This window comes from Rana temporaria, chromosome 12, assembly GCF_905171775.1.
Source record: "Rana temporaria chromosome 12, aRanTem1.1, whole genome shotgun sequence".
NCBI classification, from domain to species: domain Eukaryota; kingdom Metazoa; phylum Chordata; class Amphibia; order Anura; family Ranidae; genus Rana; species Rana temporaria.
In genome coordinates, this window is record NC_053500.1 from 70,878,892 (window position 1) to 70,902,157 (window position 23,266).

Here is a 23,266-nt window from a genome sequence, read left to right on the forward strand (position 1 = left end):
GCTCAGTGTCTGCTTAAGTATCTATACAAGCCCACAGTGCAGGCTGCCCTCAATGGAGCTTGGTACCAAGGATGCACACTGGTATATAAAAAAAATATACCATTGTATGCGTTATATTTCTGCTAGGAGCTAGCAGAAAATCCAGTGTTAAAAATGCTCAGCATGATGCGTATTTACACAAGTTGATGCCATTAGCCTGAAATTACGTGTATATGTGCCCATACACATTAATTACGCTAGTAAACTGTTGTGTCCCCCCCCCAGATCCACCCCTGCATACATATGTAGTCATTCATTGTAATCAGGGCTCAAGTCCTGCGGGAACGGAGTCCCTGCACTTTTTTCACAACAGGAACGCAGTTCCCTTTGCAGGACTAGAGCAGCCGAGCCGCCCGATCCAATCCTTCACTAAGCGGCGATGCCCAGCTCGAGTCACTGTCAGGGGCAGGCGAACCTTAGTAATCCTTTCGGTTACTGGCCGCTTCCTGTATATGGATTTTTCGGAATACCCGTACACTACCCGATGAATCCATATACAGGAAGCGGCCAGTAACATAAAGGATTACTAAGGTACAGTGGATCGAAAAAAACACATGCGGTTTAGTAATTATGCAAATGAACGTATCATTTTGTTTGTTTTTTTTTTGGTTGGGAGTGGATCTTGGGTGGGAGTTCCCACACTTTTTTCCCCAGGACTTGACCCCTGATTGTAATGAAAGAAGATTTGTATGCATATAAAAGGCTCCTAAGCGCGAGTACTTTCGGCACATATTTTACACAGCATCCTCTGCTAGCACTGCCAGCAAGAACCTGCATTACATCAGAATAGTTTTTTTAAATAAATACCGGTAATACACATGTGAATGAGCCCTTAACATCCAAAATTCATTTATCCGTTTACAACAATCAGAAAGATTGGCTACCCTTCTCCTTTATGCAGTGAATGGAGACTATCCTCCATTCTCTGAGCTGATGTTGCTCAAACAATGCGCAGGGATGGTGGTGTGAAAACTGGCAACGTTTGGAACTTATCTGCTACCAAATTCCTGTAATTAAAGCACATACCCAATGGGTTGATCTCCAGGTAGGTGAAGAACAGGTCCTCATACAGGTTAAAGAGTCCAGTTATGAAGCTGGCAAGGACACTGAAAACATAATACAATACAAATTGGTCAGAAATACGTTACACAATACGGAAATTTAACACATTTCCAAAAGTAGAAATGAATAAACTACAGTAATAAAAAAAAGCTCCAGTCATCAAATCATCACTGAAAGATTACTAATAATCCACACCTATCTTTTAAAGGGAAGCAGTGGCCAGGCTTTGGACATCCAAGTACTTGGTCACTTATTCTTAGCAAACAGTAAATGAGCAATAGCAAAGTATGCAATAACTGCTGTATGTGAATCAATTCAATTCACAGAAAAGGACTGAAGTCCTTCAAGAATCTCTGCTTACACTATGGCCCTCTCAGCAGTGACACATCAGCCTTCCAATTTCAAATGTAAATGCAGACCATTTTTATAAACTAACAAATTCTTTATACTTACCTGCCCTGTGCAATGGTTTTGCACAGAGCAGCCCCGATCCTTCTGTTCTGGGATCCCCTGAAAAGCACTCCTGGCTCCTCCCTGTCCGAGTACCCACCCCCCCTCCCAGAAAAAACACATGTTAAAAAGGGGGGGGGGGGAGGGAGTACTTGTGCAGGCTTGCTCCCGAGCCCTGCTGCCTGTGTCAGTTGATACAGACAGCAGGGCTTTGCTTTGCCCCCTGCTACCTCAATCAAAGATTTGATTGGCAGCAGCAGCGAATACTGAATGTGAGGAGGGGGAGAGCTTAGAGAGCTGTGGCTCTCAGGCACAGTGCTGGACTGAGATTGGACTCAGGTAATTACAGTATAAATTAATGCAGAGATTGTATTAAAAAGGAGAAACACCTAAAAAGGTTCCCTTTAAATTGTTTTATAATCCCTCGGCGGCTGTCTCTGTTCCTCCCCACAAGAACTAAACCCCTTTATGGGAGCTCTCTACCATGGGGGTTAGTTCTTGGGGGGCGCGCTCTCGTAATACAGCCAGCGTCTATAGCCGCAAACGTATCACTCGGCCCCTCCCCCCCACGTCATTGGATGTGATCGACAGCAGCGCAAGCCCATGTCTGCGCTGCTATCAATCCATCCAATCAACGGCCAGACTGAGTGGAGAAGAGGACGTCGGGGGCGAGCGCAGCAGGTGAACGGGCTCAGGTAAGTAAAATGGGGGGGGGGGGGCAGTCATTGCCAGGTTTTTATTCACTTTAATGAATAGGCTTTGAAGGCTTTAGAACCACTTTAAAGCTGAACTGTGCCCATATTGCAAGGTTTAAGTGCTCATTTTTTGTCCCTCCCCATACAGGTCCGGACCCTGCAGCACATGTACCCTCGCGCCTTCTAACCATGTGGATATACGAATTGTCAACTGCTTGAAAAAACTCCTTGTGAGGCGGGCATCTTCTTTTAAAGTGATGGTAAAGGCTTGTTTGTTATTAAAAAAAAAAATAATAATAATTATACTTACCTCCACTGTGCAGTTGGTTTTGCAGCCCATATCCTCCTCTTCTCAGGTCCTGCTTTGCTGCTCCTATCATCTCCCTCTGTTGATTGCCCCTCAGCCATCAGCTTGTTCCAGGGGGCACCCAAGCCGAGTCAGAGCTCCGTGTATCCATTCAGACATGGAGCCCAAACCTGGCCCACCCACTCTCTCCCCTGATTGGCCGAGACAGAGCAGCAAGTGCCATTGGCTCCCGCGGTTGTCAAAGTCAGGCAGCCAATCAGGAGGAGTGTCCTGGATGGCTGAGGGGATCGTGGACATCGCTGGAGAGAGAGGGGGCTCAGTTTGGTAATAATGGGGTGCTGGGAAGGCCGCTACACACAGAAGGTTTTTTTTATCTTCATGCTTTGAATGGATTAAGATAAAAAAAAATCCTTCTGCCTTTACAACCCCTTTAATGTCCCCCCCCCCCCCCCAATCTCTATAGCCTATACAATATTAAGAATGCAGCAAAATAGTAAACATTTTAAAAGGACCATTAAAAATTAACCTAAAAGCAGTATTAAACAACATAAAAAAAAATTAAATAGATATTAGACATTTTTCCTTTACTTTCACCGGGTGATCCTGTCAGTAACACTTCCTGTCCTAGTATGGCTTCATTCTATGAAGGTGCAACAGAGACTCCTTTGGACAGAAGCACTGTCAATCTGTAGAGGGGGTAGTGTTAAACGCACTAGCACATTCAGAGGGGCGACTAGAAAATTAAAGCTGAACACGTTTTAGGAAGTTCCAGAAAATTGTTTATTTTTGTCCCCCCCCCCCTTTTGAGAAAAAGGTTTTATATAAAATAGTAAATAAATAAGATAGGATATATAAATATATATATATATATATATATATATATTATATATATATATATATATATATATATATATATATATATATATATATATATATATATATATTAAAATAGGTTGGTCTCAAAAAAAAATAACTGCCACCTTTGCTGGACAGCTTGGTGTGCTAGTAGAATGGCTGCATCATTTGGTGAAAATAAAAGCGATAACAAAAAAAAAAAAAAAAAAAAGCCTGAAAAATAGAAAAATAAAAAACGAATGCAGCCACAACATCCAAGAACTGGTAAGCTTCAATATACTGAATTTCATTCTTGGATTTAATACCACTTTAAGGTAAATGCAGCAGGAAATTTAAAGTAGATGTTGAATTTTAAAAACGTAAATACCCAACACCACCCAGAAGTCTCCTTTTACTCACTCTTTCTTATCTGGCGCTGCGTGGACCAGCAAGTGATTCTTCACATCTTGCTCTGTCAAACGTTCTCCAACACCAACCAGGAACTTCTGAGCCTTGGCATCCACATCGCCAACATCCACACCGCCTTCATGGTGGAACAACACATAATCCCCTTCCCGAGCTGCATAGATACAAACATAGAACTCCTCTTCCTACAGAAAAGCAATGAGGTAATCGTAGCAATCAGTCTCCAGGGTAAATATGGTCAGGCAGATATTAAAAAGTGAAACTTCACATTTTTTTTTAATCGTTCCATCTATTAAATCGTCTGCCCTTGTTTTAACTTTGGATAGTAAAACTTTTTTTTCTGCCAGTAAATATCTTATACAGGCCACTTCATGTTTCTTGTCTGGTCATTGGCCTAGACTTATGACATCATCCACAGCTCTCTCCAACTCTCCTGAGAGTTTTCCAGGAAGGGAGTGAAGATGAGTCATAAGAGGACCAATGCCAGCTACGGAGCTGCAGGCATGCCTCTGTAAATCCAGGAAGTGAACAGGCAGCAGCTTCAGCTGCTCACAGTTAAAATGGTTGCAGCCAGACTTGGTGGAGGGAGATTTCTGCAGCATATTTGGCAAGTACAGAATCCCAGTATATATAACATAATATGCAAAGTGGTTGGAGGGAAACGTCAGAATGGCAAAGATGTTTTTATTACAAATTATGTGAGCAGACTGCAGTTCCTCTTAAATCTATCAAACAATTAGATCAAAGTTTACTTTAAGATCCATTCACAGCCGAGTCATCCAAAGCTGGGGGGGGGGGGGGGGGGGGCTTGTGCGATGCCAGTAGTTCTTAATCGGCACCCCAATCGCGATGCGATATTGCCATGATCAAAGCAGGAGCTTCTTTTAAGCAACAGCATCGCACGCTGTCATTTGCCACGAATCGCTATGATTGGGGTAAGAAGTAATGGCATCGCACAAGTGAGTCGCTGCAGTTCAGATTGCTCAGGTGTGAATGGAACCTTACAGAAAACACAGAACTGGGGGATGGTAAAATAAAATAAAAAAACAGTCAAAAGCTGATCATTCCACTTGAGGCAACAATAGACATGTAAAGCAGTTGGGAATCCCGGATTTCCATACACGATCTGAGATTACATGGCAATTAGCAGCATTATGGTCTATTGCAGAAATAATTACCCCATGCAGTGGGGCAGTGCTTGTCAATTGCTCATTTAAGTCTAAGGTAAAAGCACTTTGAAAGCAGTCCTAAGCGTGAGCGTTTAACGCCCATTTTTAACCCCTTCTGGGGGGGCTAAAAGCGCCACTAAAACTAGTGGCGCTTTACCGCCAACGCCCAGGCCACCCCAGTGTGAAAGGGGTCTTAGTCTCTGTTGACCTGATCAATAAACTTTACATCATTAGGACTGCACCTAGCTTTGGTTGTATAAAATAAATGAGATGGAAGTAGGCAGAAGCAGATTCTGTTGTGGCCCTTTAGAAGCAAAACAAGAATAGATACAGAATACATAGAATACAAAATAAATAAACACCAGACATTCTGCACTGTCTTCAATTTTAAGTTTACCTGTCCATGAGGAACAAATGGCTCGATCAAGAAATTCTTCAAAATTCCTTTTGCTTTGGCTATCTGCAAAATAAAATGAAGAAAATAATAAATATTCTATGCAACAACCAAGCAACATTCTACTTGGAGGCCATTTAACATGATATCCAACAAACTGAAGAAGTTGTATAACACAGAATTATGGGACAGGAGGATGCCATTCCAAATCCAGAATTACATGCAACAGACTGAGTCTAATGTTTCCTGGACACTGCTGGCAATTCAGTGACCCAGTGCAGATTATAATCCACTGTAATCATATACAAGCGATCCGATATGTTTGCCACCAATATATATTCTTGTTTATTCATTTTTTCTCATTATAAATACTATTCTTCTTTTTTTTTTAGAGAGATGATCACATAATCTGTTCTACACAAGGGGTTTAGAGAGGTGGGGGGTGGAGAAACAGCAGAACGTTGGTCTTCCCAGTGAATGGCTGTGGAGGGGTTATGTCAACACAAGTCTGACCATTGGATGACAGGCAGGTTGTTCTCCCAGCACATCCACAAAACTGACTACACTGAAAATATGTGCATTCTTCTGCTTAGTGTGGCCAGTTTGAAATAGAAAAGCAAGGGGACCTGCAGGAACACCAGGTATTTCACACAAAAGGAGTCAATATAAAAAGAGAACAGTTTTAGTTTATTTCAAACATGTAAAAAAAAAAAAAAAAAAAAAAGTGATCATTCAATAGTAGACAGACAATCACAAAAAAATAGTAACAAGAGAAGATAAAAAAAAAAAAAATAATAATTTAATTTAGTTTACATATCCAAAAAGAAGCTGGCAGATACTTAACACAAGTACATGTTACAGCAGGCACGTATCAAGAATATGAAATGTTGGGGTAACAAACACCCCTTCTTGGATAGAGTTTAGCATAATTTTAAGAGGGAAAGAGAAGCGGTGATGATTCCTATGTTTTGTATGATCCAAGGAATTATGGGGTGACCCTTTAACCACTTGACGACCGCCCCCAGTACATTTTAAATTTAATATGGCTAGCTGTCATAACCCCAGTATCATCTTGTTCTGTGGACCATCGGTCTCAGTGGCACATTCGCCACAAGATCACTTTTAGTGATGTGCCCCCTCTCCCACTGTTTCCCTGTTTACAGAGACCGCAGTAAAAGGCAGAAACAATCCGATCTGCGGGAGGGATGAGCAGGAAGTAGAACGAGGGCAAGATAGCCCCCACTTGACTATGCCCTTGGAGGACCAGAGCAACATCTGATGTCACTTCCACCTCACAGACTTAAAGTGGATGTAAACCCTCCATACACCCAGTGAAGTGAACAGCCTCAGATGATACACAGAGATTAACCAAATCTCCCTACATAGAATATGTACATCTGCTGTCTTCACATTTATATACAGTTTAGAAAGTTGAGATCCTGTTAGGAGATTTTCTCTTCCTGGTTAACACTGAGTGTGATGTCTGGGCATACAGCCAAGATAGCCAACATTGCTGATTGGAGGAAAGGCACACACCCCCCTCTCATCATAGGCAGAGACTCTCAGAGCTGTTTTGTAACAGGAGCTGCTCTCTGCTACTATTTTAGCAACCTCCTTTGACAAAAGATTCAGACTGCTTTTGTCTAAAAAGTCAGAATATATGTCCGGAGTTCTCAGGCTGATAAGAGCTATAAAAGACTTAGCTCGTTGTAAAGACATAACAAAATACTGCAGATATATGTGCCCAGCCCAAATTTCATGAATCCGGTTTACATCCACTTTAAAAAGAGCTGATTTTTTCTAAAGGCACTAAAAGCACTTCATGGTTCAAACAATAAAATGGCCAGGGATTTAGCCCAAAAAAAGTAGGCTCACGCAAGTCGGCCATAGACAGTTCGAATCTCGGCCAGTTCAGTAGGGACCAGCCAACATTCTAACCATAGCCGCATGGTTTTAGCCGCTAACAGTAATCACTGTGTTCTCCCGCCCCCACTGGGAGAACACAATGGTTCCATGGGGGAATTAAGCAAGTTTTTTTTCCTGCAACCACTGGAAATCTCTCAGTCTATGGTCGCCTTTACTGTTCCTGTCCAGACCAAGCCTTAGTGAGGGCAACTCAACTTAAACCAAAATTGTAGCAATGCTGGCAGCTATGCTCTCAGCTAACTAAAGCCATGTTCTAAGCTTCTTGCCTAGTGCTCCCTTCATCCCACCGGTGGCAATGCTATAATAAAGAGTTGTGAAAGCTTCACTACAGCATTAGGCTGTAAAACGCTTTTCCCCAGAGGCTACTACAATGTCTTTCTATAGTCTATCCCACACAGCTGATGGCAAGAGGAACATGAATGGAACTCAACGAGGAAAACAAACCTCTTGCCATAAACCTTCACCAATATCCTAGGTGCATGGTTATATATATTTTGAAGAGAGATTGTCAAGATAGCAATATTGGGGAGGTACAACTTGAGAAGAGTTTTTAAAAACGTGCACGATATAGGACTTTTCTCCCAATTCTGGCTTCACTACTCACACACACACACACACACACACACACACACATTATATATAGATAGACTAGTTGTCCCAACACTTTAATGGATGCATTCTTCTTCCATGACAGAAACTCAAATCAGCAGTAAAGGATTGTTGGAACTACAATTTTAAACAAACTCAGCAATGGGTGTCATCATTTCTATCCTTTAAAACCTAAGTGCAGCCAAAATCAGAGAAACACCAGCATAAGGGACAGAACTCACAGTCGGTAGGGTGTGTCCCGTGTATCAATCCTATTCTGTTAAGCCAGCCATAGATGGCAATAGCATTCCGAGATTAGAACCATGTATGGGCAGTTTGAATGTATAATGGAACCTTTGATTATGAGCATAATCCGTTCCAGGAGAATGCTTGTAATCCAAAGCACTCGCATATTAAAGCGGGGGAGCCAATGCGCGTGGTCAGCAGCTGCGATGTCCACTGGCCACCCATGATCGCGGGAAGTAGAGCCAGAACCAGGATCTGTCAATGTAAACAGACAGATCCCTGTTCCGACGGGAGGAGAGACAGATCTGCTGTTCCTAGTAATTAGGAACAGCGATATGTCTCCTCCTCCAGTCTGTCCCATCCCCTCACAGTTAGAAACACACATGAGGAAACACACATTTAACCACTTGATTGCCCCCTAGTGTTAATTCCTTCCCTGCCAGTGACATTAACACAGTAATCGGTGCATTTCTATAGCACAAATTGCTGTATAAAATGCCAATGGTCCCAGAAATGTGTCAAAAGTGTCCGATCTGCCTAACGCAATCCTGCAAAAAAAAAAAGAAAGCAGATTACCGCCATTACTAAATAAATATATATATATATATATATATATATATATATATATATATATATATATATATATATATATATATATATATATATATATATATATATATATATATATATATATATATATATATATATATATTTTTTTTTTTATCAACAATAATAAAAATGCTTATGTTTTTTTTTTTTTTTTTTTAACCAAAAATATGTAGGACAATACATATTGGCCTAAACTGATGTAGATTTTTTTTTTTTTGGGGGGGGGGGGGGGGGGGATATTTTATTATAGCAAAAAAAAAAAAAAATTCGAAAACGGTCACTCTTTTTTGTTTATATCGCAAAAAATAAAAAACCGCAGAGGTGATCAAATACCACCAAAAGAAAGCTCCATTTGTGGGAAAAATAGAACGTAAATTTTGTTTGGGTACAACGTCACACAATAGTGAAATTGTCAATTAAAGCAATGCAGTGCCGTATCGCAAAAAATGGCCTGGTCATTACGGGGCAAATCCTTCCTGGCTGAAGTGGTTAAAGAGACACTATCAACAGATCAGGAAGCGGTCACTGCAGACCAGGGACATGGACAGCCAAGACGTTCCACACCCCACAGTCGTGCGTATGCACGCCTCTCCTACGGGTGCAGCTTCGGGGTGGGGAATGCCTCAGCCACCTAGGATCAGCAGTCCGCAGTGACAGCTCATAGATCAATGGCACTGCAATGTTCTGTAAATTAAGCTCAATACAAACTCGGGAGAAATTTCTTGGTTGAACTTTTTTTCTAAACTGAGAAGTGCCTTTCATTTAAAATTCAGATCAGGTCACCGTTTTGTTTTTTTCGTCAAGAGCACTAAATCACACACCGTGTTCTGACAGCAGGCAGCCAATCAATCTTCCAGCACCAAATCAGAGCGAGAATACATCCTGTTAATTGGATGCTTTGACAGCTCAAAACAAGCAGACCCACGTATTACAGACACATATTAATATGGGTGTTCAGAGTGGAAAATATCAAGATGTTTATGTGAACTGTATATAGATCCGCTATAGGCAACCAAGCGGCACAGTGCGTTTCCATAAAATGCTCATCTTATGAAAACAGATTTATGGGAAGGATAGATCTACATAATATACAGTGGGGATCGAAAGTTTGGGTACCCCAGGTAAAAATGTGTATTAATGTGCATAACGAAGCCAAGGAAAGATGGAAAAATCTCCAAAAGGCATCAAATTACAGATTAGACATTCTTATAATTAGAGGTCGACCGATATGGGTTTTTCTCTGGCCGATGCCGATATTTAGAAAATCGGGGCAGCCGATGGCCGATATATGAGTCCGATTTTTGCGGCCGATATTTTGGGCCGATTTTTGGATTGGGATGCATTATGGAGGAGGATGGATGGTGCTGGGCGTGGGTGGGAGATGCGTTGTGGAGGGGGAAAGATGGTGCTGGCTGTGCCTGGGGGATGCATTGTGGAGGGGGGTGGATGAATGGTGCTGGGCGTGGGTGGGTGATGCGTTGTGGAGGGGGATGGATGGTGCTGGGCGTGGGTGGGTGATGTGTTGTGGAGGGGGAAAGATGGTGCTGGCTGTGCCTGGGGGATGCATTGTGGAGGGGGATGGATGAATGGTGCTGGGCGTGGGTGGGTGATGCGTTGTGGAGGGGGATGGATGAATGGTGCTGGGTGTGGGTGGGGGATGTGTTGTGGAGGGGGATAGATGGATGGTGCTGGCGGTGGATGTGTTGTGGAGGGGGATGGATGGATGATGCTGGCCGTGGGTGGGGAAGAGATGGATGGTGCTGGCTGTGGATGGAGGGAAGGGGGTGGATGGATGGAGCTGGCCCTGGGTGGGGAATGCATTGTGGAGGGGGATGGAGGGATGGAGCTGGCCGTGGGTGGAGGATGCATTGTGGAGGGGGAGAGATGGATGGTGCTGGCTGTGGATGGAGGGAGGGGGGGTGGATGGATGCAGCTGGCCGTGGGTGGGGGGATGTATTGTGAAGGGGGAGAGATGGATGGAGCTGGCCGTGGGTGGGGGATGTATTGTGAAGGGGGATGGATGGATGCAGCTGGCCGTGGGTGGGGGATGTATTGTGAAGGGGGATGGATGGATGCAGCTGGCGTTGGGTGGGGGATGTATTGTGAAGGGGGATGGATGGATGGATGGATGCAGCTGGCCGTGGGTGGGGGATGTATTGTGAAGGGGGATGGATGGATGGATGCAGCTGGCCGTGGGTGGGGGATGTATTGTGAAGGGGGATGGATGGATGGATGCAGCTGGCCGTGGGTGGGGGATGTATTGTGAAGGGGGATGGATGGATGGATGCAGCTGGCCGTGGGTGGGGGATGTATTGTGAAGGGGGATGGATGGATGGATGCAGCTGGCCGTGGGTGGGGGATGTATTGTGAAGGGGGATGGATGGATGGATGCAGCTGGCCGTGGGTGGGGGATGTATTGTGAAGGGGGATGGATGGATGGATGCAGCTGGCCGTGGGTGGGGGATGTATTGTGAAGGGGGATGGATGGATGGATGGAGCTGGCCGTGGGTGGGGATGGATATATATAAAATGTGTATAGAGTGTGTATACAGGAGAGGGGTGTGCTCTAACATGTACACACTGTTCCCTCCAGCACTGTCCATTGGATGACACCTGTGAGCTCCCACGTGAGTTGGAGAACTATGTACAATCACTAGAGAGCCGAGGCACCTATCAGAGATGATAGGAATACTGTACATTTCCCCAGTCTCCAGCAGCACGAGAAATTAATCCTTCAGCCACGCTGCTAGTAGCCTGCGCGCCGGTGCATTGCCATGAAATGCGATTTGCCATGAAATGTGATGGTCCGCCTCCATCACATCCCATTGGCTCACTCATGTCATGTGACATATAGACACGTCATCAGTCTCAGCTAGGCTATTGGCTATCATAGGGAGAGGATCTCCTCCCCCTGTAATAGCTGCACGGAGCTGTAGTAGTAAATGTAGCTTACTCGCACACCCAGGGAGGTCAACCCCCGTGCAGCTTATCAAAGGGCTAAGAGAGAGGAGAGGGGGGCAGGCAGATGGGAGGCTGCTCCATTATACAGGCTGCCCATGGTGTGTGTGTGCTGCTGGCCACACAGCGTGAGAGCAGGAGGAGGGGAGAGGCAGCCTATAGATGTGTGTGAGAGATCATTGTTTCTATACATTGTTACACCAGCAATGCACTCACTGCAACACAGGCTGCTGCTCACAGAGCTGTGCATATCACACTGGCTTCTCCTTCCTAACACTATATACCAGCTCCGTGCTTTGATTGTTGGATTCTGCACCCTGGAAATCCCCCATACTCTCCAATACGACTTTTATATTATCTTTTGGTTACACGGGTATCACTCTCAGTTCTATGGAAGGAGCAGGCGCAGAAGAGGTGAAGGGGCGACACTTCAGCCCTCATCCACATATATAACTCAAGCTATCACAGGGAGAGGAGATCCTCTCCCTATAATAGCCTAGCTGAGACTGATGACGTGTGTATATGTCACATGACATGAGTGAGCCAATGGGATGTGATGGAGGCGGACCATCACATTTCATGGCAAAACACATTTCATGGCAGTGCACCGGCACCGCCCCCCCCCCCCTACCTCGGCGGGCTGTAGCAGAAAGAAAACTTGTCACAAGCCCGAGCAGCTGCAGTACAAGTTGTCTGCGCGAAGAGATCACAAAAGCTTCCTGCATGCTGGAACAGTGGCGGGATTACTGAACATTTTTCATATATATATTATATATATATATATATATATATATATATATATATATATATATATATATATATATATATATATATATATATATATATATATATATATATATATATATATATATTTATTTATATATTTATTATAGTGTTTGGGGGTTCTGAGTAATTTTCTAGCAAAAGAATTATGATTTTTGCATGTAGTAGAAAAGTGCCAAAATAGGCCCGGTATGGAAGTGGTTAAACTTTTACCTCCCGTCTCATAACTTGCTTCTGGGCATGTGCGGGTTTAAAACGTCGTTTTTGCGCACACACACACATGATCATTTATGACACAAAAAAAATGACATTTAAAAAAAAAAAAAAAAATGACATAAAAAAATTGAAGCATGTTCCAATTTTTTGGTCGTTTTTCAGAAGACAAATAATGATGTTTTTTTGCCCACACACGGTCATTTTCCTGTTGTGTCTACAGAAAATGAAGGGAAATTGCTCCAGTGGAACAAAGGCAGCAAAAACGGAAAGGGGTTTTACCTTTTTCCTACTCTATCCAAAACACCTTTCGACTTCACACAGGCTACGCCGATCAATCAGAGTAGCCCGATCAATCGGAATAGCCGCGTGCACTGCTATTTAGCTGTATTCTCTCCTAAATTTACAACAGAGGTGTCAAACTGTAAGCCTTCACAACAGCAAGGCTGGGCTCAGGGCCGATAGCCGACATTCTGTCCAGCTGCTAAACAGGGGTAAAACTGTGAATTAACGAAACCATTGCTCTTACAATTTTCACTGACAGCAACCTTTTTGGGCCTCATTCACAAGGTTCTAAAAAGTGTTCACTGATCCGATTGCAGCTGCATCGATTTCAATTGAGACATTCACACAGGTGTGCAAACATGCAATGCATTCAGATCCATAACACAAAATCCAAAAATTGTCTGCAGAGTACATGCATATACATGAACGGCACAATTTTTACGTATTAACAAAAAGGATCTATTTACTGATCATTTATGCAGGAGCTTTTGTTCCTTGCCTTACGATCAGTGACATTTTTACGACCATGTGAGTGTAGCCTTATATGGCAGATTTGTTTGAGTATGTATCAGCACTAAGCTCAGGCTCAGGAGAGAAGCGAGATGGAGTTAGTCAGTTTGACAGGGAAAATCTTTAAACTAAAAGTAAAAGGGGTTGTAAAGTCTTAAGTTTTTTTTTACCTTAAACGCATTCTATGCAATATGGTGATAAACAAACATTCTGTGCTTTTTTTTGGTTAACAAACACTTTAATAAATCATAAAAATGCACAAAAATAAATAAATAAATAAATAAATAAATAAATAAATAAACTAAGCCTTGGGCTCTATGGGCCAGATCCACAAAAACCCGGCGCAACGTATTTTTTTCCATTTAAGTTACACCGCCGCAAAATCTCTACCCAAGTGCCCGATCCACAAAGCACTTACCTAGAAATTTTGAGCGGTGCAACTTAAAATCGTCCGGCGCAAGGCGTTTCTAATATCATGGGGCGAGTCCCATTCAAATTAGGCGCGCTCCCGCACCTGACGTACTGCGCATGCTCCCGACGTAATTTTCCCGACGTGCTTTGCGCGGTTTTACGTTACGCCGAGTTTTGTGAATCGCGCGGGGTAAAAAAAAAAGTTTAAAAAAAAAAATGACAGCGTCGCGGGAAAGAAGGGTCTACTTTTACATGGTGTACTAACTTTACACCTTGTAAAAGCAGCCTTAATTTTGCGTTTGCAAAGTAATACTTACGGAGAAAAAAACGAAGCGTAAAAGCTTTGTGGATCTCCGTAAGTGCTAATTTGCATACCCGACGCGGCATTTCGACTCAAAATGCCCCCAGCGGCGGATGCGGTACTGCATCCTAAGATCCGACAGTGTAAGTCCCTTACATATGCCGAATCTTCTGCCTAACTATGAGAAACTGATTCTGTGGATCAGTTCCATAGATAGAAACAGGGATACGACGGCGTATCAGTAGATACGCCAGCGTATCCCTTTTGTGGATCTGGCCCCATGTGTATTTCTTAAAGTGGAATTCCTTGCTAAAAACTAAAATCCCTGTATTTACAGACACCAACATTCTAACACTAATCTATCTAGCCCTGTAAAGAAGGGAAAAAAAAAAAAAAAAAACACACACACACACACACACACACACACACACACACACAACACCAGGGCTAGATTCAGAAAGAAGTTGCGCTGGCGTATCTATTGATATGCCGCGTAACTTCTAGGATGCTCCGGCGTATCTTTTTTCTGTACTCAGAAAACAAGATACGCCAGAATTTTGCCAAGATCCGACTGGTGCAAGTCTTACACCATTGCATATTTACGCTGGCCGCTAGGTGGCGCTTCCGTCGATTTACGCAAGGAATATGCAAATTAGGTAGATACGCCAATTCAGAAAGGTATGTCCGCCCGGCGCATTTTTTTACGTTAGGCTTTTTTCCAGCATAAAGTTACCCCAGCTATACGAGGCGTATCCTATGTTAATCGTTGATTACATCGTTTGCGTAAGTCGTTCGCGAAGAGGGCTGTGCGTAATTCACGTTCACGTCGAAAGCATTGGCTTTTTGCGGGTTAATTTGGAGCATGCGCACTGGGTTACGTTCACGGACGGCGCATGCCGAAAGCAATGGGAAACCGCAGCTATACCGCCGGCAATGCGCCTCTGCAGAGGCGCATTGGGGCGGTATTAACCCCTTTTTCGTCCGCTAGCGGGGGTTAAAACCGCACCGCTATCAGCCGAATACCACCGCAATTCCGACGGTATAGCGGCGCTAAACCGCCACCGCACCTCCCGCCCCAGTGTAAAAAGGGCCCAAGGACAGAAAGGGAAGACAGACAGGGCTTCCAAATCCCCAAACCTCAGCACTGGCTGTGTGGGCACTTACCCAGGAGGTAAGTGCAGCAGGGACCATGCGTGTGGGGTGTTAGATCACCTTTTTATTTTTTGCAAAAAGGTGAACTTACACTTTGAATTGAATTGGTTGGGTGTCACTTACCAACAAATTAGTATTTATTTTTAGTGTGTGTGTGTGTATATATATTATATATACATATACATACATACATACACCAAATACATGCCTCACGCCAATTATCTCATAGCTAGCAAATCTGTACAGACATATAGACACTTACTGTAGTTTCCTTTCCCAAACGTTGCTTCAGCCAACTCTTTACTTGGTCCAAATTTAAGTTAACTCCTACAAGTCCCAGTTTCCCACGACGTTTGATAAGTTGGTCAGGTTTCACCACCAGAGGCTGAAAAAGAAGTACAAAGCAATGAGCAAAAAAGATTTACCTTAGATCTAGCACAACAATAAGAAAGCTGAAAAAGCTAAAAGGGTTATGAGTCCATTAAAATATTTCAGGTTTGGGCAAATTCTACAGCAGACTAAATCATACCATGATTTTTTTTTTCTTTTTTGTATTAGATTTTTTTTGAATATTTTCATAAATATAACAATGATTTTAACCACTTAAGGACCGAGCCTCTTTTTGAGATTTGGTGTTTACAAGTTAAAAACATTTTTTTTGCGAGAAAATTACTTAGAACCACCAAAATATATATTTTATATTATATATATATATATATATTATATATTTTTTTTTTTTTTCTAACATCCTAGAGAATAACATTTCGGCCGCTGCAATACTTTGTTACACCATATTTGCGCAGCGATCTTACAAGCACACTTTTTTGGAAAAAATACACTTTTTTAAATTAAAAAAAAATAGTAAAGTTAGCCCAATTTTTATATATATATATATATATATATATATATATATATATATATATATATATATATATATATATATATATATATATTTATTGTGAAAGATAATGTTACGCCGAGTACATTAAAACCCAACATGTCACGCTTTAAAATTGCGGCCCCTCGTGGAATGGCGACAAACTTTAAAGCCCTGTACACACGATCGGTCCATCCGATGAAAACGGTTTTCATCAGTTAACCGATGAAGCTGACCGATGGTCCGTCGTGCCTACACACCATCAGTTAAAAAAACGATCGTGTTAGAACGCGGTGACGTAAAACACAATGACGTGCTGAAAAAAAAAAAACGAAGTTCAATGGTTCCAAGCATGCATCGACTTGATTCTGAGCATGTGTGGATTTTTAACCAATGGACGTGCCCACAGACGATCGTTTTTTTTTCTAACGGTTAAATTTAAAACAAGTTGGCTTTTTTTTAACCTATGGATAAATAACCGATGGCGCCCACACACGATCGGTTTGGTCCGATGAAAACGGTCCATCAGACCATTCTCATCGGTCTAACTGTTCGTGTTTACGCGGCCTTACCCTTAAAAATCTCCATAAGTGACGTTTAAAAAAAAAAAAAAATTATACAGGTTGCAGGTTTTGAGTTACAGAAGAGGTCTATGGCTAGAATTATTACTATCGCAGCGATACCTCACATGTGTGGTTTGAACACCGTTTTTATATGCGGCCACTGCTCACGTATGCTTCTGCATGTGAGCTTGGCAGGACAGTGGCACATTAATTTTTACACGGTTCTTTGTAAAAAAAATTATATATATATATATATATATATATATATATATATATATATATATATATATATATATATATATATATATATATATATATAATAAGTCACTTTCATTCCTATTACAAGGAATGTAAACATCCATTGTAATAGAAAAAAAAAAAAAAAAACACACGCATGTAGAGAAGCCTTATCTGCATACCCAATGTGAAAGCCCGAGTGCTTTCACACTGAGGCGCTGCGCTGGCAGGGCGTCCAAAAAAGTCCTGCAAGCAGCTTATTTGCAGCGCTTTAGGAGAGGTGAATACACTGCTCCTAAAGCGCCCCTTCCCATTGAGGCGCTTATTTTTTAACACCAAAGCACCTGAAAAAACACCCCAATGTGAAAGGGGTCTTAGCGGAGCTTTACCAGCGTTTTTCAGGTGCTGGCAGTGTGAAAGGGCTCTGAAAGCACTCTGGCTTTCACATTGGGATTGCAGATGAGGCTTTTCAGGCGCTTTTTTTAAATGCCCCAGTGTGAAAGGGGTCCAAGAGCTATGGGTGGAAGTGATGTTTTGACATTGCTTCCGCCCTGCTATGGTATGGAGACGGGTGGGGGCCATCTTCCCCTCACTATTGTCAATACCACACACGGAAGAGGATCCCATCACCTCCGCCGCTACCGATGGCTTCGGCAAGGGGCTGGGGACCGGAGCGAGGCAGGAGATGGGGCCCCTCTCCCACCGCCGATAAAAGTTATTTTGTGGTGAATCCACCGTAGAGGCCACTTTCACCTGAAAGCGGACCGACCGCTGAAAAAGAGGATACCGGGGTTATGGCTGCCATAACAACGATATCCCTCTTCAAATTACCGACGTATAACGACGGCGGGCGGTCCGTAAGTAATTAAAAAGGGCCCATGTGCGATTTCAGGTAAAAATTCACACCTGAACTGGTAACAGAAACGCACCGCATATGTGTGAACCCAGCCTAAAAGAAGCTTGATGTCCAGAAAAAAGTACTACAGAGAGAGAGCGCCACAGGACAAAGCGTTTCAGCATTTGGAAGTGCAAAAAATATCTAGAAATAAAGTACTTGATGAAGTGTTACATTTGGGAAAAAACTGAACTGCTTGCATGCATGAGAGTTCCTGGAGGAAAAGGAGTGCTGCTAAGGAACTTGGTGCTTTATAAGAAACAATGATTTATGCAGTGTTTTAGGTAGAATGGTTAATGGGATAAAGTAAAGTAGAGAAAAAAAAAAATCAATGGTTCCCCCTCATCCACACTAGAGAATTCTCCATTGCCAGCTTGTTATATTTCAGGCATCTGCCACACCCATATCTCGATGTAATTGTGCTGCCAAACAGTGACTACATCTGATAATTTTCCACCCAACTAAGGCTGCCCATACATTATACACATTTTCCTTTAGATTTACCATAACCATATAATAGGGAGGTCAAACCTAAACACTTTAAAATTAGTATGCAATCAGGCAGGTCCTCCTACTACATAGTTGAGTAAATCTAAAGGAAATTGAATAAGAAAATGTTATAAAATGTATGGCCAGCTTTAAGCTGCCCATGCATTATACAATTCTCCTGTTCAATTTCCTGTAGATTTACCTTCAACTATGTAGTGCAAGGACCTGCCTGATTGCATAGTGTTTAAAGTCTGACCTCATATCATATGGTTTTGGGTAGATCTTAAGGAAAACTGGACAAAAAATAACATTGTATAATGTATGGTCAGCCTTTTTGTATGCTGTTTGATGCCGGCAAGTCTGACCTGAAGTGGGGATGTCCGATTAATCACAACATTGTCTAAGTGGGATTTGAGTCACCTAGGCTGGGTTAAGTGACAAGTTAATTAACTTTTGTTAATTATGTTCTTGGTTACAGTTTCTATTGTGAGGGCAATATGATCGGGGGGGGGGGGGGTTGTGCTCTTGTGGATGTGCTCAATGTTCTTACAAGCTAGTGTTGGCTAGTGTTGTACGGGTAGCTATAACATCTGATCTCTGATGTTCAGTCTGGAGGAGGCTGTATACTGACAGAAGCACTCAAGCGGAGTGTGACAGGGTTCCGTGACAGGCACTTATCGGGCTGCATTGATGGGCATTGGTGAGGCTACACTGATGAGCTAGGCAGCAACCAGCAAGTGAGCCCATTACCCTTACAGATAAAAATGTAAAAAATGTGAACAAGCTCTGCACCTTCCCCGCAGTACTTACCGAGCCATCAGCAACCCCCAGCTGTTCCAACGGTCTGGGGATATGAATTATCCACTCTTCTCTGTGCTGCGCTTCTGGGATGGACGATATTGATTCCGATTGGCCAGTACCATCAAAATAAGTTGATCTGGTCCATCCTGGTAGCAAAGCATGGAGAAGAGGGGGAAAAGTGGGCGTTTCAGATCCTGAGATCGCTGGACCAGCTGCAAGGTGCTGACAGCTTAGCAAACCAATAGACAAATACAGCAAGGACCAGAGGCTGTGGAAGGTGTCCAGTGTTTGTTAACCTTTGCAGAAAATATGTGAAAGTATATATTTTTTTTTTGTTTTGTTTTTTAAATAACAAACATGTTATACTTGCATCCTCTGTGCAGTGGTTTTGCACAGAGCAGCCCTGATCCTCCTATTCTCAGGTCCCTCTTCGCTGCTCCTAGCCCCTCCCTCCTTTGAGTGCCCATCAGCCAGCAGCTTGCGACAGGGGGGCACCCAAGCCAAGTCAGAGCTCCGTGTATCCATTCAGACATGGAGCCCTGATCTGGCCTCACCCTCACCCCCCCGATTGGCTGACTTTCATTGAAAGCCGCAGGAGCCAATGGTGCTGCTGCTCTGTCTCAGCCAATCAGGAGGAGTGTTCTGGATGGCTGAGGGGGATCGTGGACATCGCTGGCGAGAGAAGGGGCTCAGGTAGGTAATTGTGGGGTGCATAGAATGCATTAAGATAAGGGCAGAAGGACGTATATATACGTCCCCTTTAAGGAAGCATCATTGTGGATGGGGCGCGCACCCGCCGCAAACTCAGTGAGCCCGACTGCGGGTCCCGCGGGGATACCCGCGATCGTCTCATGGTGAGGAAGAACGGGGAGACGCTGATGTAAACAAGCATCTCCCCAATCTGCCTAGTGACAATGACACTAATCACCGCTTAATCAGAAGCAGTGATGACTGTCTTGTCACACACACAGCTCACCCCCCCCCTACAGTTAGAAGTTAGAACACATCCCTAGGCACACTTAACCCCTACAGCGCCACCTAGTGGTTAACCCTTTCACTGCCATTTTCACAGTAATCAGTGCATTTTTATAGCACCGATCGCTGTAAAAATGACAATGTTCCTAAAAATGTGTCAAAAGTGTTCACCACAATGTCGCAGTCATGATTTAAAAAAATAAAATACACTGGTCAGCGCTACAGCAAATTGGCTGCATGCACTGATCAAAACACAAATGTTCCAAAGACACAATAACTAGCTCGACTCCTCTCGAACAGGAACAGCCATGGATGCTGAACCAGCTGAATTTCGATCCATCTATGGCCAACTTTAGTCAGCCCTAATAGACTACTATTGACTGCTCTCTTACATAATACACACAAAATAAAGTTTCAGAAGGCTGTATCTTGAAAAGGACAGCATGGATTAACACATTACACAAACCCTTCAGCAGAGCCATGATCAACATTGTTATCTTGATAGAAATGATTACTACCATCAAAACTTCTGAATACTAGTGTATACAGTATTGGCTAAAAGAACCACCCAATTTTTCAGACTTATATATACTTAGTCATAGAAATGAAATCTATTCCTCGTCACAAAAGTAGCAAAAAAAACGTAGAACGCATTGCAGAGCAGGGTGGAGACGTCAAGACACCGAGACACTGACCTTTCCTATTCATGCAGAAATTACTATGCATCATAACAGTTTCTCTGTGTGCATACTTCCAGGTCTCCCTGCCGCACTGCATTAACTAGATTAAACTTTGGATGATTAAATATTTCTCAATGACTTGGCCTCCAGCCAGACTGTAAATAGATATTCTGCAGATAAAGAAAGATTTAATGGCTGCGACTCCTCATTCATCAGCACTAAGTGGATGGCTCCGAGGACGTTCTTATTCAGATTGTGCGCCTTTCATACAGTTCTAGTGCCTTGGCAGAGGATTTTTGTGTACAGTGAAAACAAGGACAAGTACAAGAACACAGCTTGTACTGCCAAGGTTACCAATAGGTGTATGAGGGGGAGGCAAGGGCAAGCATAACAGATTGGAAGAAAAGCCATTATTTCAAAATGTGCAATGTGAGGAAAACCGTCTGCTTGCCGCAGGTGCTACAAGAGAGGGAATGCAACGAACATATTGAAAGGGGGGGGGGGTTCAAGATACAATCATGTTAGGTACAGTTAGGTAGATTCAGGTACAGCAGTGCAATGTTAAGACGGCGTAGCCTAGCGTGTTTACACTACGCCACCTTAAGTAAGAGAGGCAAGTACATGATTCTCAAAGCACTTACCTCCTTACTTAGGGCGGCGTAGTGTAATCGCGGCGGGCGTAAGGGCGCCTAATTCAAATTGGTTGGAGGGGGGCGTGTTGTATGGTAATGAGGCTTGACCTCACGTTTGACGTCTTTTGCTACTGCGTTTGCGCCGGTCGCCTACATTTCCCAGTGCGCATTGCGGCCAAGTACGCCGTACGGGCCTATTGATTTTGACGTGGACGTAAACTACGTAACTCCCGATTCGCGGACGACTTACGCAAACGACGTAAAAAATTCAAACCTCGCTGCGGGAACGGCGGCCATACTTTAACATTGTTATTCCACCTCATAGGTGGAATAACCTTAGGCCGCCTAAGGCCTTACGGAAACGACGTAATTTCGACTGCGGCGGCCGGGCGTACGTTCGTGAATCAGCGTACAAGCTCATTTACATAATCTACGCCGGCCGCAATGGAAGAGCCACCTAGCGGCCATCCGAAAAATTGCAATCTAAGATATGTTTAAGCGTATCTCTGTTTGAGCATACGCTTAAACATACGGCGGCGTAGATTCTGAGTTAGGTCGGCTTATCTACTGATAAGCCGGCCTAACTCTTTCTGAATCAGCCTAAGTGTGTTAGTTGCAAGGGTGGATGTGTTCTTTATACTAGTGACCTCCCCTGTGTGGACTGGCTCAGCTGGAGTATTTTTTTTTATAAAATGATTGAACAAACATTCTAAAAAATGTAATATTATTAATAAAATCCTGTTGAAAATTAGTCTTTGGAACAGAAGACACCACATACCACCAGCTCAAACTAAACTCTGTTTGGACAGTTCAGGGTGTGGTTTCAGTGGCTGCCCGATTACTCCTCTGCTGTCCCTTTAATTTAACCTACTTAAAAGAGAAAAGTGTGGGACTTTTTATTATTATACTTACCTAGGTGGATGCAGCATCGGTCTGATGTTGCATCTGCCTCCTGCTGGCTCCAAGGCGGACAACCAAGCAATCAAAGACCGCTGATCACTTTGTTCTACAGAAGCTGGTCTCATAACAGGCATGCTGGAAATCTGACCCACATACGATCAGCGCTAGTAAGTAAGGTGATGGGTTTAAAAAAAAAAAAAAGAAGCTTTACACACATGGTGTTGTGGGAATCCATTGACGGCAGGATTGCATTGATACCATTTTTTTTTTACTGGCGAGTAAGAGTATCAATACTTTCGGTCAAGTACTTACCGATACAGAAATATAAAAAATTAATGGGCTCAAATTGCACTGCAAAGAATCGCATGCGATTTAAACAGGAATGCGATGCTATTACTGTCTGAATAGCATGCGGTTTCCCCAACCGCTCCTGTGCGAACCCAGTAAAGAAAGACAGGGACGTGCCATCTAAGTGCAGCAATGGGCAAAGGGTTTATTACATTTTTTTATAACAACTCACATGTTAAAAGTACATATCTGTAAAAGGCAAAATCCAAATGTGCACACGTCCCAGGTGACCCTCCGATGATGGAAGACCACGACCACTTGCGGTGCTGGAGGAAATGTATAGGCATGTATAGGCGGTGGCCTTTAAAGAAGAAGCAAACCCTGATGGGTTTTACTTCCTCTTTTGTTCCCTGCAAAGTAAAAGCATAATGGGCTAGTGTGCATTGCATACTAGCCTATTATGTTGCACTTACATGCAAACGAAGCATGCAATGTCCCACTGGTGGCCGCATCCGTGCAGGTTTAGGAGACATTTCCAGGACCTACAAGTAATCCTCATTATAGGCTTACC

At 43.2% G+C, this 23,266-nt stretch overlaps 1 protein-coding gene across 2 annotated transcripts in view; it reads right to left on the minus strand.

Annotated features, from left to right (window-relative positions):
- ACLY (ATP citrate lyase) overlaps positions 1-23,266 on the minus strand; it is a 137,151-nt gene that overhangs the window by 90,821 nt on the left and 23,064 nt on the right. For both annotated transcript variants that reach the window (XM_040331686.1, XM_040331687.1), the window contains exons 3-6: positions 15,621-15,743; positions 5,380-5,442; positions 3,808-3,998; positions 1,066-1,145 (exon numbers count right to left, since the gene is read on the minus strand). In XM_040331686.1, the coding sequence (XP_040187620.1) occupies positions 1,066-1,145; positions 3,808-3,998; positions 5,380-5,442; positions 15,621-15,743 (457 nt within the window). The remainder of the gene's footprint in view (positions 1-1,065; positions 1,146-3,807; positions 3,999-5,379; positions 5,443-15,620; positions 15,744-23,266) is intronic.